Below are 18553 nucleotides of genomic sequence, written 5' to 3' on the forward strand. Positions count from 1 at the left end.
AAGTTTATGTCCTGAACTCATACACATGCGCACATCGACCACTATTTTCGATAGCAAAATACTGCAACCCCACTTGAACTGTGTCTCTGTCTCATCTGCATTGCCTATGTGATAGACAGACAGACAGACAGACAGACAGACAGACAGACAGACAGACAGACAGACAGACAGACAGACAGACAGACAGACACAACGACATGTATGTTTCCACTTTCCCACCAAAATTATTGGGAACCAGCTTTCTAGTTGCCGGTGACTGCCGCCGGTTCGCACATGCGCAAAGGAGTCTAACGAAACTTTTTTTTTTTTAATGATTAATGAATAAAGATTTGTCTGCGAGCCAGCAGCAGCCGTTAAAAGAGCCACATCTGGCTCGCGAGACGTAGGTTCCCGACCCTTGCTCTATAGCATCTCTAGGGCCAAACCAACCCATAGAGTTCCACTCACGGTGAAACATGTCAAATTTTAAAAACCTTTGTGTGAAGGTTTGAAAGTGCATTTACATATCAGGAATTAATGGAAATGAACTAAAAAAAAAGCTTTTCTGGGGAATTTAATGGAAACCGTTCATCAAAAGTGGAAACCATTCATCAAAAGAGAACACAGCGGAGAGTTGATTGCACTTTGAATCATTACTGATATGATAAAGTCATTTACACTGGTAAGACAAGATGTGCCAAACCAAACTTTGAAGGAATAGAAATCTCTTCATCAGGAAATGAAATATTTTAAGCACCTTCGCAGTGCTGTTTAAATAGCTGTGACATCAGGCTCACACACATACAGTAGAGCGTAAAGCAGCTGTGATGCATTACTGCTCAAGAGCCATTCTCTGGTATTTTGTTCTCCTTTAGATAATCTATTGTTACAGATGTGCACACAAAGAGGGAAACATTCTTTTCTACTTAGCACATTTACTATCTACAAGAGAAACTAAACCCAAACAGATCAAATGTTTAAAAAAAAAACTCTAAAAACCATACAATTCATAAGCAGACTTAAATACTTTACAGTGTTGTTTAATGAAAAACAGCTATGACCTCAGTCCCCAGTGCACCACGAATACACCGGACTCACCAGCATCAGCCCCAGGCTAACCAGTGTGAGGTCTTTGAAGCTGCTGCAGTGTGTTTACTCTGGGTCAAGCCCTGGTCCTGGTCTGGTTGTCAGCCTCAATGAAGAAAGGTCTGAAAACTGGCTTCTTTGTGGGCCTAGGAGATTAACACAGCAAGGCACTGTGAACTAATTGTACCAATGCCCTATATGCTGTAGCAAGTATAGTTAATACATGTCCAGATACTTAAGATGCATTTTAAGTCTATAATTAGTTTTTCTTTATATGTTTAGATTAGTGATGTCAAATTTATCGCGTTAACGGGCAGTAATTAACTATTTTAATTAATCACGTTAAAATATTTGACGCAATTAACGCATGCATGGAATGACCCGTTCATGCGTTGCCTCAAAAAGTTCACAATTACGCTGTTTTAGCACATTGAGAGCCTTGCACCTCTTTAACAACAAATATAAGTATTGTGGGGAACGACGTGGGGAAGAATGACGGATGATCTTTTTTTTTTAACACGCTTAGTTGAACATAACGCAGAACATACTGTATACCATTTGCAGCCACCACTGACAGTCATGGTTGCCCAACTTTCCATCATGCATTTGGGCGGAACAGTTAAGTCGCTACAGTATCAAATTCACATGACTGGAGACCGGAAGTAACACAATAAAAGCTGGAGCACACAAAATACTCTTTAAATAGTTTCTCCTGAATGTGTATTTTACCCATATATTATTATGATCACAATGACTCATGTCCAAGAGCCGACTGCCACTGTTGAGTAGGTTTTATTCATTTTCAAGCAACGTAAACAGACAGTCTGAGCTGCTCCACCAGCTTTTATTTTGTTACTTCCTGTCTCCAATCATGTGAATTTGCATATTAAGCTAAATATTTAGTTCCAACCGTTTCCAGATTTATCATTTAGCATATAGGGTATAAATTTAAGATTTAAATTAAATAGTTAAATAAATATTTAAGTTGCTAAAAAATGTAATAAATGTGCAAAAAAAAGCAACTCTAAAAATTTCACACTATTTTATACACTGTGTGGCGCTAAATATGACAAAATGTTGTCGTAATTTTCAGCATGTGCTGCTTTACAAATAGCACTCCATAAGAAACAGACTACTTTTAATGATTAAAAATGGAAATCTTATCTCTCTCTTTAAAAATTCAGTGTTCATGTAGCCATAGAGCACAATATTCTGTGACACTTGAAACGGGATGACTTGTTGCCTGAGGTACTGAATGAGTTAAATGCAGACTGTTGTTGATCTGAATTGTCTGTTGTTGTGCAGAACCCAGAATCTCTGGACTCATCTATACAGAGTGCTCTATCAGCCCTCTACCCACCTTTCGACGTCACAGCGCCCATCGTCATCAGCCAGCTCTTCCGCACCATTGAGGAACGTTACCATGGCGATGCCTTGCAATGCCTACTCGATTTCCTCATCCCTTCCAAACACCTGTTGGAAAGTGTACAACAGGCTGCATGTGTAAGTAATACCTATGCCGTGTAGCCATCCAAACTAGAAAAATGTACTTTCTCAATGCCAACAATTTATACAAGACGTAAAATCACATCTCTGGATTTGAATAAGTTAAATGAGAAGAAGATGCCTGTCACGGATAACGCGGGCAGACTGGTGGTGTAAACCCAAACGCAGGAAAAGTGAAGCGAGGCAAAAAAAGGCGGTGCAAAAGTGTTTTAATTAATGCCAACAAAAAACAAAGTACCAACAAAATGACCGGGGAATCCAAAAAGTCTTAACAAACGCAAGTCAGGCTAACAGATCAACTTACTTCCAAAGCAGGACAAGGAACACGAGGAACTGGGGAAAAAACGCTGACATGAACGTGGAAATTGACATTGACATAGACTCTGACATTGACAATGACAATGACGCAACAAGGAGTGAAAAGAAACTGGGTGCTTATTTCCACACACGCAGACAAGGGGTAATGAGACAACGAGGAACAGCTGGGTAGCACAGGAGGATGCAGGTTGGAGGATACACTAGGAGCAGGTACAACAGGTGAAATTAATGGGCAATCACAGGGACAAGTCACACTAGGAGAAAACTACGGTGGCCGAGAGGTGTCAGGCAAAATACAAAGTCCAAACACTTTGCAAATAGAAAAAGCACGAACCCCAATTGCAAACACTTTGCAAAAGATAAAAAGCACGAATGCAAACTGACACACACAATCCCCAATTCCTAAAGCGCGATCGCAAATTGGCAAAAGCACGAACCCCAATTGCAACAACACGGCAGCAAATGGCTCGCAGCACGAATGCAAATTGCCACAACACAATCCCCAATTCCTAAAGCGCAATTGTAAATTGGCAAAAGCACGAACGCCGATTGCCACAACACGACAGCAAATGGTTCGCAGCACGACCGCAAAAGGCTCGCAAGACAATTGCAAAGACGGTGACCCAGAAGTTAAAAAATAAGAAGAAGAAGAAGAAGAAAAAAGACGACACTTTGTATATTGCTATATGTGCTTTGTGACCATCTCTACGGGCCTCTGTAAAGCTTCCCCCCATCAGACGCAAATTTATATAAAAATAATGTTAATCGTTTGTGCTGCAACGGTTTTGTAGATACAGTATCATGCTTTTATTGAGATATTAATTACGAGTGTGGACGTCACTCGTAGCTTTTTCTTAGCTTAGCTCCTGCAGCTAATGGAGCATACCAACTCTCTCAATAACAGAGGGGTGTCCCAACAAGGCTAGCAAGAATGGAGCGCAAACAAATTCGGGTCCATTTTGCAGTAAATTAGGGGGCTTTAGATATTAATTTCGAGTGATGACATCCCTCTAAGCCCCCAATTTACTGCAAAATGGACCCGAATTTGTTTATGCTACGTTCGTGCTAGCCTCGTCAGGACACCCCTCTGTTATTGAGAGAGTTTGTACGCTCCATTAGCTGCGGGAGCGAAGCTAAGAAAAAGCTACGAGTGACGTCCCAATATCTCAATAAAAGCATAATACTGTATCTACAAAACCGTTGCAGCACAAATGATTAACATCATTTTTATATAAATTTGCGTCTGATGGGGGGGGGGGGGCAACTTTACGGAGGCCCGTAGAGATGGTCACAAAGCACATATAGCAATATACAAAGTGTCGTCTTTTTTATTATTTATATATTTTTTAAATTTCTGGGTGATCGTCTTTGCAATTGTCTTGCGAGCCTTTTGTGGTCGTGCTGCGAACCATTTGCTGTCGTGTTGTGGCAATTGGCGTTCGTGCTTTTGCCAATTTGCAATTGCGCTTTAGGGAATGGGGATTGTGTTGTGGCAATTTGCATTCGTGCTGCGAGCCATTTGCTGCCGCGTTGGGGCAATTGGGGTTCGTGCTTTTGCCAATTTGCGATCGCGCTTTAGGAATTGGGGATCGTGTTGTGGCAGTTTGCATTCGTGCTTTTTATCTTTTGCAAAGCGTTTGCAATTGGGGTTTGTGCTTTTTCTGTTTGCAAAGTGTTTGGACTTTGCATTTCGCCTGACACCTCTCGGCCACCGTAGAAAACCAACACAAAACCTAACAATGCCATTAGTTTCAAATAAGCATAAAAAGCAAAGATACCTCAAACTCTGCTTTTTCATTTTCAGGCTGGATACTCGGATGTGGTTTTCCGCTGTGAGGGTTGGCCTCTCTGCCTCCATGACAAAACAGTCATCCAGTTAGCACCTGTGAACCCTTTGCTGCTGCGTCCTGGAGATTTCTATCTCCAAGTAGAGCCTTTTGGTGACCAGGCAGCTCGTGTTGTCGTCAAAAGCCTCCTGGAAGCCGGATGTCGGGAAGTGGAGGAAATCCCGATCCCTGAGACTTCGTACCCATGCATTTTCACAGAGGACTGGCTGAAAGACATCAATGACGGGCGTCAAGGGACTCCTCTATCACGCTGCTTACTCAGTACTGATCAAGGAGTAATAAAATTGCCATGGGCAGAGGTGGCCATCCCAGAGTTTTTGGATAAGCCTAAGGTTATAACCACTCATCGACAAGTTCCTCCTGTGCCAAAGCCTACATCATCTCCATGCACTTACGGCGCATCCACTCTGCCATTGGAGGCACGGGTTCTTCCGTTAAAAGATAAAGTGTCTGCATCTCTAAGACCTGTGGATTGTTCTTCCAAACTTGTTAAATTAGAACATTATAAAAGACTCCCCAGATCCTATTCTAAATCTCTTGTCAAACCTGTCGGTTGGGTGTCCCCGAACACATGGGATAGCCGCAACTATCCAGAAATTGAAGGTGATTATGTCGATTTGGTGGATGTTCCAAAAGGGAATGTGTTGAAACATGGAGGCCAATTAAATCCAGCAAATTCTGCCTACATTGAACCTGCCAGACCACCTCAATGTACAACCATGGTGAGCACCGTTTTCTGCGGACGCACCTTTCAGTATGCAGAGGAGCCTTGTATGCCATGCAGCCAGGGAAAGCTGGAGGAGGACCTTTTAGAACAAGATAACAAATTCAGGTACAGGGAATCCTACCTGGCGGCACTGAGAAACCCTGTCCCTTTTGAAAAAGGTAGCATTGACCTCCTTACAGCACTGGAGGAGGTCGGACTTTGTGAAGATTTGGACCAAAACAATGAACTCGGACGGTTTTGTAACCACTGTAATACACCAATGTTCGGCCATGATTTCTGCCAAAACAGAGATTGCTGTGAACCCAGAACGCAAACCTTTGGCTCCTGTCACAAAAACGTCCCTACGAGCACCAAATCAGAGGACATTTTGAAGGAATCACCCGTAATTATGAAATCATCCCCTGTCTTAAGTTACAGTCACAAAGTTCCAAACAAACTTCTTTCTCAGCCTGAGCAGACGCAGAGATCTGGATTACCCTCAGATGCGTGTGAAAAAATGTATGTCATGAAATCATCCGGCAAACAAAAATCCATGTCTCGGTCTCTGTCAACTGTATCGGACACTCCTAAAGGAAGTCCGCTTTTCTACAAACAAAATAACAGAAGCCACAGTGATATTTGCCCTGAGACAGTTAGCAGCATGATGCAGTGCAAGAAAACTCAACTGCTAGGACAAGGGACTCCAAAGCTGGAAAAAATGAAATTCCTCAAAAAAGGTAAGAAGTCTACAATTCCATTTTTAAATGGTGACATTAATGGTTTTACAGGCTATATTTCTAAACACGGGAAGGTTCTAGAACATTTGCAGAAAGTACCATTACATTCACGCTTCATTTAAGTCACACATCATAAAGGCTCTTTGTAATGACAGTTTAATAACTGACTAGCTCTTTCATTTTTTTGATAATACGGCTACATTTACATCACAACGATTACAGGAAATAGTCATCTACGCCCCATTTAAATGAAGAAATGTTGATGTAGCGGCACAGTGATTGAGTGGTTAGCCCATCCGCCTCCCAGACTGAGATCAAGGGTTCAATCCTTTGCTCCAGCCTTCCTGTTTGGAGTTTTCCTTTGCATCTTGTCCCATGCCTGCATGGATTTTCGTCAGGTCTTCCAAAAACATGCATGGTAGGCTGATTGAACACTCTAGATTGTCTTTAATTATGAGTGGGTGCGTGAGCAGTTGTCTGTCTATGCGTGCCCTGCCATTCGCGGGAAACCATTTCACTGTGTACCCCACTTATTGGCCATGGCTAGCTGGGATAGGCTCCATCACCCTTTTGACCTTCTTGAGGATAAGCTGCACAGATGATGAATGAATTCGTATTTATTGATGCTCTGTAATTTACTTTGTAAATAGATATCAGTGCAAAAACATTCCGTGTCCTGTGGTGTGCCCCCACTGCCATATATGATCCCTTGCTCCTCAAGAGGATGCATGCCTAGATCTTGAGCGGAGATATGCATGTCACGGGCTATTAACGCAGCAAAGGCCGAAAGCACAGAGAAGGCTAAGAGTAGAGACCAACTAAGATTTTTCAAAATCAAAGACTAGCTTAGTTGCCGGGGCGCTGCAGTGTTTAGTTACAGCGAGCCTGTGAACATTTGGGAAGCTTTAAACACAGCTGTGAAGTTGTCTGAGCATATTTTCAGTCATCAAGGTCATGGAAACGATAGTGTCTGGAGTTGTTGCTACCAAGGGTCGTCACTTACTGTTTGATGAGAATACAGGTAGTCCCTGGGTTACGACGTACCCGACTTACGTGATTTAGACTTTACGACGCTGGAGTCTTGTCTGCCATTTTGTCTCTAGTCGTTTTATTTTTTTAGTCGCGTTATCGTACTTCACAGGATTTTACTTTTTTACTTTATTTTAATAATATGACTAGGGCTGCAGCTATCGAATATTTTAGTAATCGAGTAATCAACTGAAAATTCTATCGATTAATCGAGTAATCGGATAAAACAAATATATTTTTAGGTGAAGAGCAATTATAAATATACATGAGAAAACAAGACATTTCATCTAATCTTGAACCATTTTCAGTCAATCAATGTCTTTATTTTCGATGTATATTGTTGAAAACAGCCAACAATTGCATCTCAGATGTAACTAGAATAAAAAAAAAAAAAGACAAATTCACAGCTTTCACTCAAATAACCTTTAGATCTTATAAAAAAAAAAGTATATATATATATATATATATATATATATATATATATATATATATATATATATATATATATGTATATATATAACCTAAAAATGCCGTTACGCTTGATAACAGACATCACTTAACAGTAAGGATTTTTTCCCACATGTCTCAATTGAATTTGTATTTGTGTCAAGCCATTTTTAAGTTCTAGTTAAGTTTTAAGTTAGTCTAAACTGTAAGTCCTGATAGGATTTTGAGTTTTTGCAGTGTTCAAAATAAATGTATGATACAGGCTGTATTGGAGCACATTAGGGACCAGTGCTACTTGGTGTTTTATCCAGCAATGACTACTGAGCTAAAATTGATGGTTAGCATTATTGAGTTTTTATTTTACACCCTCATCACTCCACAACGCTATGTTATGTTAAAGCCTCTATGCAAGACACGTTAGCCACGCATCGACAGTGGTCATATTTAATAGAAACCTAGCCCTCCGCAGGGCTAACGTTATGTGAGCTAGTGAAGGTAACATTAATCTTATTTATTAGTGCTTAGCGCTCTTTACTAGCGCTTAGCGCTCTACTGCTTTAAGATGACGGCTGTTTACTAACGCTGCCCAGACACGGCCGAGTCTGTCATTTCACATCTAGTTCGACATACGTGTGATCTTTATGAGACTCATCAGACGCTACCTGCTATCAACGTAGCATCGTGCGGGGTAGTATTTAGCAACGTTGGCGTCGTTTGTAGCGGCTGTCGGCTGCGGTAATTAAAAAAAAATTTTTTTTGCTTCTTCCTCTAGGCACATGACATCAGCGCGCTTTCCCGCATTAAAAGTAGTCCGAGCAAACCGTGATGCTTAGAGCTGTCAAAATAAACGATTACTCGAGGTGAATAAAATTACTTGGATCAGTTTTTAAACTTGAGTTACTCAAGTTGCTCGAGTATTCGTTTCAGCTCTAAATATGACTGTTCTGCCATTTGGCGAAATGTGTATTTGATTATAATGTTTTACCTTCAACTTTGTTGTAACTTTTGTTTGATGATGCATGCTTTTATTGTGGGGCAGGAAGCGTAGATCAGGTAGTACTTCGGCACACGAGCAAGAACGCATTTGCTCCCTCAAAGAAGTCGTGCAGCCGGGTGAGACAGAGAGGAAATATTACAGTTTAGCTCGCTGTCTAGCTAGGAGTATGCGCCAATGTCTTGTCGAGGACAGTAAAATGACTTATAATACATGTTTTTGGATAGTTATTTTGAGATTCAGGGGTATTTAGGGGTACTTAAAGGGTTAATTCCGATTTACACGGAAATGCAGGTTACGTCGCCATTGTAGGAACGGAACTCGTTTATAACCCGGGGATTACCTGGATTTTTATAGGCACTTGCGGAAACCCTCTCATTTAGCTACAAAATGGTGTCCCCGGATTTGTCACCTTTTTGTGATTCCAGCACCGCATGCCCTCTTGTGGCAAGCTTTAAAGCTATCGTCACAGAAACTTTATCGTTTACTCCAAAGTCAAGGTCAGGGTCTTGTTTTGAATCTGACTACATGGTGGATACGCCGATGCTAATTTCAAGAACAAGGAGTTATTTAAGATCACTTATTAGGTAATGATTTGAATAATGGGGGCTTTTTAAATTGATAACGGATGATGTAAAATTATGTATAGATGTGATTTTTACCTTTTAGGGTGATGTTTGTTTATATTACTTGTATATGAAACAACAAACAGGCAAACAGGCATATGCCTGTAGTCATGGTTTTGAAATCTATTCTATTCTACTAACCGCTATAATCTAAATGGTACGAAATTGCACTTAAATGGCACCTAACATATTTTTTTTCATATTTGAATGTGATTTAAATTTGTTTTTAACTTAAAATATGGGTATTTTAAAGCAGGAAATCGGCATGTTCCTTAATGTTGTCAGAAGCAGAATGTGTTATTACGTGTGTATTTTGTAAAAGTAGATCATTTTATTGGTCGAAAGTCAGTCATTGTAAGGTACAAGGTTAAGTAATATGACATTATTTTTCAGGAATACAATATGAATGTCAAAGAAGATGACTTGACACCAATTAATGAATCTTTACTTTGATTGGTAAAAGGTCGAGGGTTGTGCCTAAGTCAAAGGTCAAGTTTTCCGGTAAAATGTCAAGTACATGACGTACATTTCATAAAGATTTTGTCCTGAAAATTTGATTTAAAAAATAAATTGAGTAATATACAATGATCCCTTGCTACTTCGCGCTCCAAACTTTGCGCACTCAGACCATCGCGGATTTTTTTTCAATTAAAAAAAACAAACACAGATGAGATATCCCGAGCTGATCCCGTAGTCTCTCTTGCTCTAACCCTCCCTTCCTCTCCCTGCGGTTTGTTCATCTGGCAAGCAATGCACGAGCACTGGAGTTATTTATTTAAGTTTACGATGATTGACAGATTAATGTGTTTGATCTTTCCAGAGTCACAAACTTCAAAAACACCGCATGCGTCAATCATCATTTAACATGTTAAACAGTTGCTGTGACAACTCAAGAATTAAGTGAGCAGCTCCAAGCGGATTTGAGTCGACCCTCTCAATAAAGCATTTAATAAAGCCAAGCATTTTTCTACTACTTTATTTTTGTATAAAAATAATTCAGTGGGACAGTAATATGTTTAAAACCAATCATAATTATAACACTTGAAGTGCTTAAAAAACATTTATTTAAAAAAAAAAAAAATTATATATATATATATATACCGTATTTTTCGGACTATAAGTCGCGTTTTTTTTTCATATTTTGGCTGGGGATGCGACTTATACTCAGGAGCGACTTATATCATAATGTGTTAATAATTCCACACATAATTTCACATGTTATTTTGGTGTTTTGCAGTGACACTGATGGTTTTGTAAAGTTGTTAGCATGTTCTTATGCTATAGTTATCTGAATATCTCTTTATAGCTAAGGCCACGTTCGCGTTCTGCCTTTGGCAGTGTATGTTCAATTGTATTATTGACTTTTTTATCTTGAAATGGATGCATTTAGTTTGTGGGCGCTTTCACGCCCACATGAGGGCGCACTCGCACTTGTTTACGTGAAGAAGAGTGCTCACACGCCAGAAGAAGACGGACAGCTACGTAGCTCTGAGTGAGTGAGTGGGCGAGTTAACGAGAGAGAATAGACGGCTGCGAACCTACTTTCATTGTTTATGCTTTTAAATCATCTCTACAGAGGCAACACCTGCGTGTATCATCTTTTCTGTTGTTGTTGTGTGTTTTCCACCCGCGATCGGACACTTAGAGCCAGTTGTGTGGTTGTTTGAACGATATGCTAATGATAGCGAACGCATGTTAACCTGTTACTTATTACTAATAGTACCTAATTATCATTTATTTACGTTGATGCGAACCTGTTTTCTATCGAGGACCAAATTGATTCAGCAAATTATACGGACGTCCAGCATTGTCTTTTGGGAGTTCCCTGTATAGCCAGGACCGAGCCGTAGCGTAGGATAGTATATTCACATTTCGTTGTTCATGCACTGTACACTGTACATTTATTCAGCATTTTGTTCTCTATTGTATTTTTATATTAAATTGCCTTTCAAGATGACATGTCTGTTCTATGTGTTGGATTTTATTAAGTAAGTTTCCCCCAAAAATTCGACTTATACTCCGGTGTGACTTGTATATGTTTTTTTTCTCTTCGTTGGGCATTTTATGGCTGGATCGACTTATACTCAGGAGCGACTTGCAGTCCGAAAAATACGGTATATATATATGTACAGTGGGGAGAACAAGTATTTGATACACTGCCAATGGGAAAACCCATTAGCAGTGTATCAAATACTTGTTCTCCCCACTTTTTTAAATATAATTTGGGAAAAAAAAAACAAAAAAAAAACCGTCTTATATGTATCTCTTTCCGATGCAAAACCTGAATAAATTATATTAAAAAAAAATTTTTTTTTGGTCCGCTGCTTTGCGGTTTTTCACTTATCGCGGCGGGTTCTGGTCCCCATTAACCGTAAAAATGAGGGATCACTGTATAGCTTTAAACCAGCGGTCTCAAACCGACTCCACAAAGGGCCGCAGTGGGTCCTGGTTTTTGTTCCAACAGATCCAGCACAAACAGTTCAACCAATGAGGTTTCTACTAACATAAGCAGCACCTGATTGCAATCAACTGATTACACTTGTAAGAAACCAGATTGGTGAAAAGGTATTTGTCTCGTTTGGTTGGAATGAAATCCAGTACCCCCTGCGGCCCTTTGAGGACCGGTTTGAGACCACTGCTTTAAACATTCAGAGTCGACTGTAATTCATTCATATTTAGATCACAACAAGTAATGGGGTTTATCATTGTGTCACTGGGCCAACTATTTGTGCACCTTTCCTCCTATAACTTTTTTTTGTTTGGAATTTTTGAAGGAAATGAAAAGTGACATCATTGTATCAGTGAGCCTTGTAAGATTCAAGCAAAAAAAAAAAAAATAGTGAAAAAGATGACTTTTTTTTCCAAGTGCCTAATTATTAAGCTGCAAAAGCTGTTAGTGGGATTCATATGGAATAATTTCCTTTTCGCCAAGTGAGAAAATGTAATATTATATTTTGAACTGCTCGTTGCCTTCCTGTATCGTTTTACTATTCTGTATTATGTTTTCCCCTGGTTTTGTCGATATTCTGTGGATACCCCCGATTTCCTCTCACATTCCAAAATCATTCACTAATAGAAGATGCTACACAAGCGGTCAAACGATATTATCCCCCCTCAATGATACTATTATGTCATTTAATTTCTGTTTTGCAACAATATGTTATTATTGTTATTGCTGTGACTTCAGATGAGGTGGCACCATTTTTATATTCAATAATAAACACCTTTCGAGCCAAATTGAACAACTACGGTAATTTGGCTTATCCATTCAAACGTCAATTGTCATTTTTCTTACAAATATATACATGTTTATAGGTCACTCAGCCCTTTTTTGTGATATAATTGATAGTGTCCACAGGCCGCTAATTGCCGGCCACTGCCTAAACTGATCACTGGCATGCATGTGAGTGTGAATGGTTGCTTATTTGTACAAGTATTTATAATTTCAACCTCAGCTGGGGTTGGGTCCGGCACATCCACAACTGCATTAAGGACAAAGTCTATATAAAATGGATGGATGGACTTCGTAGAAGTTGGAGTATGTGGAGCAGTAAAAAAATGCCCCATTCACACTTGCTCTGTGATTGATTGTCAACCCTTCTAGAGCATGGCAGTTAGCAGTTTTAGGCCTCTGACACATAACAGAAAATACATGGATGGATTGATGATTGGTTGTAAAACTGTGGGTCAAGTACTACTGCCGGGGTCGCTTAAAAATACATGCTTGTGCGCACTAACAGACCTCCAGCCAAGCGGAGGTGATAGTCCCTCCACGTCAGATGGACTGCATCTCAGACTCCAGATCTCAAAAACAGAAGAAAAATCCTCCTCTCAACTCCAATCTGCCAGCTGTATGCCACCTCCTCAATCTCTTCAACGTCTGATGGACAAAAACATAGCCGATTTGCTAAAACTGGCTATCATTTGTTTACCAGGTACTTTGCCTTAATGTGCGGCTAATAAGAGAGGAACTGCTTCTCATTACCAATAGCGCACAATATTTATGAATTAACCGGAGTTTATGTTGGGAATTTCCTTTACAATAATCATTTTTCTATTTGTTCACCTTCAGGCAGCCGAGACAAGACTGGTCGGGCAGTAGTGGAGGTTCATTGTGACAAGGAGTGGAATTCACCTTGTCTATCAGCACAGAATCTCTGCGAGTTATTGCTTTATCTCCACTCCATACCCAAGTAAAGTATGAAGTATTATTGGGTGAACTTAAAAAAAGTTTCAATTTATTGAAATGGTCTTTTTAGACCATTACTTCCATTGATTAGTTAAAACAATATTTCAGCTCCTAGAAATTTAACTGGTGATATTATACGTATCGTAATATACCAAGGGCATAGGTTTGCATATAGGGACGGTAGGGACATTACACTACCAACTTTTCAGGATGCTCAAATTGTCCCCACCCACTTTTAAGCAACTTTATTTGCTTTATAATAATGACTTAAGTTATATAGGTAATTAAGATTGTTTTCCCATATGATGAAAGGATAGAATTGACCCTACCATTAATAAGTGAATTATTTTCATTTTTTCAGACTTAAATTGACCCCTTTTCACTTGCTGAATGTGTCGGTCCATTTTTTTCCTCCTCAAATGCAGCAATGTTTCATTGGCTGATGACTTCACCACCCCGCCACCCCCACCCACATGAACAGCCCCAATAGAAATACATGTCGCCGTCTCCACCGCTGCAGTTTGTTTTGGCCAGCACAGCAACAGTTGTAAGGAATGTAAAAAGACATTAATGTTGTGGAGATGGGGAACACAACACTGGCGTAGCATAATATTAAACTGTGTGAATTTGCTAACTTGCAAAACTTGAGTAGGACGCTTCTAAAGGAGTTGTCCTCCTCAACATGTTTTCTACTGCTAACGTTAATCAATCTGTGAGAAATGTTGTGAACTGGGGTTCATCCTCTTCTCCCCAGTTTTCATTTTTATTTTATTTATGTGGTCCTAAAGCAGCCTAAAGGAGCTTTGATTTTTTTTTTTGTCGAGTTTGGCAGCGCTTGTGGACAAAAGCAGTCGTGTTTTACCTGAGGGAAGGCTCTATTTTTATTTATTTTTGTTATTCACAATAGTTTTTTTTTAGTTATACATAATTTTTTTTTTTTTAATTTGGACAGACAACATTGAGTGGTCTTGAGACAATTTTTTTTTTTTTTGGCATTCATGGATAGTTAAGAGATTAGAGAAGTTTGCAGAGGTGGGTAGTAACGCCTTACATGTGCTCTGCTACATTTAGTTGAGTAACTTTTTGAGAAAAATGTACTTCCAAGAGTAGTTTTACTAAGCCACACTCTTTACTTTTACTTGAGTATATTTGTGAAGAAAAAAACGCTACTGTTAGTCCGCTACTTTGGGTTACACAAGAGTCGTTACATTTTCCCTCTTTATTCTACATGTTAGATTTATTAATTTTTGTGTTGGTGATGCCAAGTAGCTGTAGCAGCTGTAGTAGTAGCAAAAAGGTCTACTGGTTACACCAATGAGACGTTGCAACAATAATCACATGACTCCATTATACCAATCAGACGCAAGTTTGCTGTTCTATCTTCAAGCTAGCCTGTTCAATCATGTGGCGTCTTTAAAGCGCCGTAAAAAAAATGAAGCATTTGATATAGAGCGCTGCCCTCAACATGATTCGAAAGCGTGGATTTTAACCTCTCTTCCAGTTTTTATTTGGCACCAACTGACCACGGAAAAATGGATTTATGATCCTTTGAATTTCAAAATAGTAACTACCGTATTGGCCCGAATATAAGACGGTGTTTTTTGTATTGAAATTAGACTGAAAAAGAGTGGGTCGTCTTATATTCGCGGTCTAGACGTTATACCCATTCACGACACTAGATTGCGCCAGATATCATTGAAGCGATGTTCTGTCATGACAGATCTCAGCTACTCTCAAGTTTAACCAGTTTGCATTATCTTATTGCAATGTTTTTCCTTATTCAGATTTGTTTCAAGACTACAGTTAGACTTCACTTTGATGGTTAATGCAGTTATTGCAATTTTGTTGTTTTATCACAATAGATTGGTTTATTTACATTTCAAAAACCAGAAGCCATTCATTTACGAATGTGATTGCACTTTAGTTTACATATTTAAATGTTCAGATATTGAGATTTGAATGAGGCAAAATAACATGCTTTTTTCTCTCTATATTGTTATAATCATTTGTTTCAGATGTACTGTAATTATTTTCTGTATAAAAATTAATTTGGTGTTCAAAAGCTCTTTTTTCAAACTTCAGTCTTGAAAAAGAGGGGGTCGTCTATAATCAGGGCCGTCTTATATTCAGACCAATAGACCCTACCCACGTGACGTCACAACTCCTTCCTCCTGACTGGTGCCGCCCAATTGTCCGTCAACACATCATGTTTCCCTGTTACGGCTACGTACATTCCTCCTATTTACGACGTGTTTTTCTGCTCGTTAACATTAATAATCAAAATGGTGAAGGCGTGTGTGGCGGTCGGTTGCAATAACAGAGAAGATAGACGGAGAAGTTCTACCGGATTCCGAGAGACCCGGAGAGAAGAGAGCGAGATGGGCTGCTGCAATTCGACGAGAAAACTGGGCTCCAAACGATTACCACAGATTATGTAGTAGTCATTTTATATCTGGTAAGATGCATTTAATATATATTTAGAGGGTTTTGGGCTGACAACCACAATTAAGATCATTGCTAGGCTAATCGCCGACAACATACACGTATGTATGTAGTGAGAGTGCTATCGCTAAACCATATAAACATTAAAAGCCCTAACTCCATTGACAAACGACATGAAATACATTAGACTTGACAGTGGATGTTAGCAATAACAAAAGATTTTGAATTGAAAATTTCGTAACTCAACTTTCCAAGCACAAGATAGATTCCTGCCAAATTTTCGTGGACGAGGACCTGTTTCACCCAACCAGCAACGAAGTATTTATGAGCCTCCAAGCTCTTAAAGTTTTTCAAACTTTCGTGAGAATAGGCTGATTTTGTGTGGACAAGATAGTTATACAGTTCAGGGTAGCTAGCAGATGTCAGGCAAATACGGCGGAGACAGCGGGTCGAAAAACATCGATTTAGGCATCAAATATGGATCTGGCGAATGAATAAACTGAAGCTTTTCCACATAACGCCTTTTATGCAACGCATCAAGTGAGTTTACGGCATCCGAAAGCACCGGGTCTTCCATGAAATGCATTATAAATTGCTCGATCAATTGAGACCATTGATAATACAGACACAAAATGACGGACAAGTGGGCGGAACCATACAGTGAGCATGTGATTTTGTGACGTCGGTGGGTAGGGTCTATACGGTATTAAGGAACTCTTCACTATTGTAATTCGGAACTGTTTTCTCCACCAGAGGGCAGTCATGTTCTTTGGAGGAATAATGCTTCATTCAGTAATGTCATCCCCCCCCCCTTATCGGATGTCAATGATTTTTTTTTTCTGTATTTCTTTGGTGTAATGGGTTATTGTACAGTATCATTATAACAACAGTCCATATAGATAACTTTGTACGCAGAGAAAAACACCATTGTTTAAAAAAAATCCAACAAAAACATAAGCAGTTACTTACAATCTTACTCATTACTTGAGTATTCTTTTCACCAAATACTTGTTTTACTTGTACTTGAGTACATTTTTAGACAACTACTTTTACTTGAGTAACATTATTTTGAAGTAACGCTACTCTTACTTGAGTAAGATTTTTGGCTACTCTATCCACCTCTGGTATTTAATTGTGTATGTTAATATGTCATGTGCAAATATTACAATTTAAATGAAATTAAATCCAAACATTTATTGTGGAAGTTTTCAAAATGTTTTAGTAGTTTTTAAAATCGAACAGTGTATCACCTCAACCAATGGATATGAAAGTTAGTATAGGTCAATACAGATTTATTTTTGCATTGATCATTTAGCCTATCAATTAATTAGGTTCATATTCTTGTGAAATGTAGCCCTGACCCCTGTTCTTCCAATCCGTTTGGTCTTTTTGATGTCCCATCCCCGGCAAAAAGTGTACATGCAGGTTATGTTCTTGAGCACCTTGAAAGGTGGAAAAGCGCTATACAAGTATAACAATGTTGAGACCAAACCTATGCCCTTGTAATATACAGTACTATTAAGTGTTTGTACCGTAGTCATATCCTATTATTATGTTTAAATTATATATGTGTATGAAAATGCACAGTTGGTGTACACTAATATTCTGATTCCACCAGTGGTATATGAATACTAAACTTGAGCTTGAGAACGATAAACCGCTACCACCGGAAATCCGGTTTTACAGGTGAGAGATACAGCTGTATCGATAGTAACGTTACCATTCGACAGTAATTAGCCATTAAATATTAAATGAACCGATAGTAGAAATAGAATTTGGCTATCGCAAGCACAAGAATCGCCTTCTAATGCCTAGTTCAATGCATTGCTTAATATGATAATAATTTAGCATTTACTTCACATGCTGCGCTTGTGTCATTCACCACACAGCGCACTTAGATTGAGACCACACGCATGATATAATATGGACAACCACCACTCACAGTCGTGGTTGCCTCAACTTCCCATGCATTTTGGCAGAACCGCTACTAGTCGCCGTCATTACCCAATCATCACAGGCGTGTCATAACAACGCCAGAGCTAACAAAACCACTGTAACGCACGCTCCGTAGAGTTTTCTTCACAGCCCAAAACGAAACTAATAGTGGCAACGAAGCAACATGCTAAAACAATGGACAGTTTGCTCACCACGCCAGCGACGTGCAGCGATTGATTTTCAACACACCCTGGAAAACAAAAGTCAAACTCTGAGGTGACAAAGGCAGCCAAATCTGTTCGCATGGGACAGAGCGAGGGTGAAGCGGTACAGAGATCCAGGGTCCCCCCAGGATTGATAAATCTAAATTCAAGACTTTTAAGACCTTTTTTAATGGCATTTCAACTGAAAATTAATACTTTTCTCGCACCCATTATTTAGATAATATTGAATCGTATTACCCATTATTTAGATAATATTGAATCTTATTAAAAAAATAAAGCACTGAACATCAAATTTAACCTCAATTACTAAGTGTGTTTGACAAAAGAATGCACATTTAATGAAGATACAATTAAAACACATTTAAATATAAGGTCTTTCAGAATTTTTTCCCAGGATAAAATGGATTTTACACTCTTATTATAAAGCAACTTCAGAAATTACATTTGCAATACAACAGGTTTCCCTTTTAAGAGGACCTAGTCAAGGT

The 18553-nt window shown here is 39.2% G+C and overlaps 1 protein-coding gene and 1 long non-coding RNA gene across 3 annotated transcripts in view; one reads left to right on the top strand and one right to left on the bottom strand.

Annotated features, from left to right (window-relative positions):
• The window catches only part of LOC130921638 (uncharacterized), a 117209-nt gene that overhangs the window by 62121 nt on the left and 36535 nt on the right, over window positions 1-18553 (top strand). Inside the window, exons 2-5 of the mRNA XM_057845754.1 lie at window positions 2371-2568; window positions 4694-6179; window positions 13016-13210; window positions 13348-13468. Coding sequence (XP_057701737.1) covers window positions 2371-2568; window positions 4694-6179; window positions 13016-13210; window positions 13348-13468 — 2000 coding nt within the window. The remainder of the gene's footprint in view (window positions 1-2370; window positions 2569-4693; window positions 6180-13015; window positions 13211-13347; window positions 13469-18553) is intronic.
• LOC130921639 (uncharacterized) lies at window positions 555-6280 on the bottom strand. Of its 2 annotated transcripts, XR_009064383.1 has the most exons (4): window positions 5485-6280; window positions 4668-4942; window positions 2426-2538; window positions 555-1211 (listed from the first exon to the last, which is right to left on the bottom strand). It is a non-coding gene; the product is annotated as an uncharacterized LOC130921639 (long non-coding RNA). The 2 variants fall into 2 exon arrangements; XR_009064382.1 differs by having other exon boundaries at window positions 4668-6280.

This window comes from Corythoichthys intestinalis, chromosome 9 (genome assembly GCF_030265065.1).
Source record: "Corythoichthys intestinalis isolate RoL2023-P3 chromosome 9, ASM3026506v1, whole genome shotgun sequence".
Classification (NCBI taxonomy): Eukaryota; Metazoa; Chordata; class Actinopteri; order Syngnathiformes; family Syngnathidae; genus Corythoichthys; species Corythoichthys intestinalis.